Source organism: Manacus vitellinus, unplaced genomic scaffold (assembly GCF_001715985.3).
Source record: "Manacus vitellinus isolate BGI_N305 unplaced genomic scaffold, ASM171598v3 scaffold_102_pilon, whole genome shotgun sequence".
In the NCBI taxonomy this organism is placed as follows: domain Eukaryota; kingdom Metazoa; phylum Chordata; class Aves; order Passeriformes; family Pipridae; genus Manacus; species Manacus vitellinus.
The window spans coordinates 856,107-857,107 of NW_021938808.1; the positions used below are offsets into that span (position 1 = coordinate 856,107).

At 61.5% G+C, this 1,001-nt stretch overlaps 1 protein-coding gene across 1 annotated transcript in view; it reads right to left on the reverse strand.

The window, feature by feature from the left end:
- The window catches only part of COL1A1 (collagen type I alpha 1 chain), a 16,238-nt gene that overhangs the window by 13,544 nt on the left and 1,693 nt on the right, over positions 1-1,001 (reverse strand). Inside the window, exons 2-5 of the mRNA XM_029963529.1 lie at positions 586-780; positions 378-412; positions 234-269; positions 56-148 (exon numbers count right to left, since the gene is read on the reverse strand). Of these exons, the coding sequence (XP_029819389.1) occupies positions 56-148; positions 234-269; positions 378-412; positions 586-780 (359 nt within the window). The remainder of the gene's footprint in view (positions 1-55; positions 149-233; positions 270-377; positions 413-585; positions 781-1,001) is intronic.

Below are 1,001 nucleotides of genomic sequence, written 5' to 3' on the forward strand. Positions count from 1 at the left end.
GAGCAGGGCGTGGGACCCCCGGGGGGCTGCATCACTGAGGACCCCCCATACTCACTCCGCCGAGGCCTGGGGGGCCTGGAGGGCCTGGGGGTCCCGGGAGACCAGGCTGTCCAGGGATGCCATCTCTGCCAGGGGGGCCGGGGAGTCCCTGGGGGGAGAGAAGAGGAGCGTGAGCCCCAGTGGGCCAGGGGTCCCAGGGGTGATGCCCACCCTGGGGCAGGGGTGATACCCACCCTATCTCCTTTGGGGCCGGTGTCTCCTTTAGGACCCTGTGGTGGAGAGATGAAACAGATGGTTAGAAAAGGGGGTCTCCAAAAATACAGGGGGAGGGGGGATGTCGGGAGGTTTTGTGGGATTAATTTTGGGGGAGCCTTTACCTCTACTCCAGCACTTTCTGGGTAGACAGGGGAGGCTGTGGGAGGAAAAAGGGGCGTTCAGAGCAGCCCAACATCACCCACCAATCCCACACCCACCCAACAGCCCAGACATGGGGAGCGGGGGGGACACTGAGCCCCACTGGTCCTCAAGGACCCCCTGGACGGATAACTCGGCGGTCGGAGAGCTCTGGGGGACACGCCACTGTACCGTCGGTGTCGGGACAGATGGGGCAGCATTCTCCGAAGGGGATCTCGGCGTTGGGACAGTCGGAGGTGTCCTCGCAGATCACCTCGTCGCAGAGGATGTTGCCGCTATCGCAGACGCAGATCTGGCAGGGTTCTGGTTTCCACACATCCTTGTCGTTGTACGTTAGCCCATCCTGTACGCAGCTCCCAGTTTGGACTGGGACACAGGGGCAGGGCAGGAGGAAGCGTCAGGACGGAGGGGAGAGTGGATCCCGTCTGGCTCTCCCCCTCCCCTCCCCTCCTCTCCCCTCCCTTCATCCCCCTCTTTGCTCCTGCAGTGTTTCTCCCTTCATCTGGTTCTCATCAGCCCATCGCGGTGACACAGGAAAAAGCTCCACAATAAACTCTTCCCACATACGCTGGAATTTAAACAAAAAA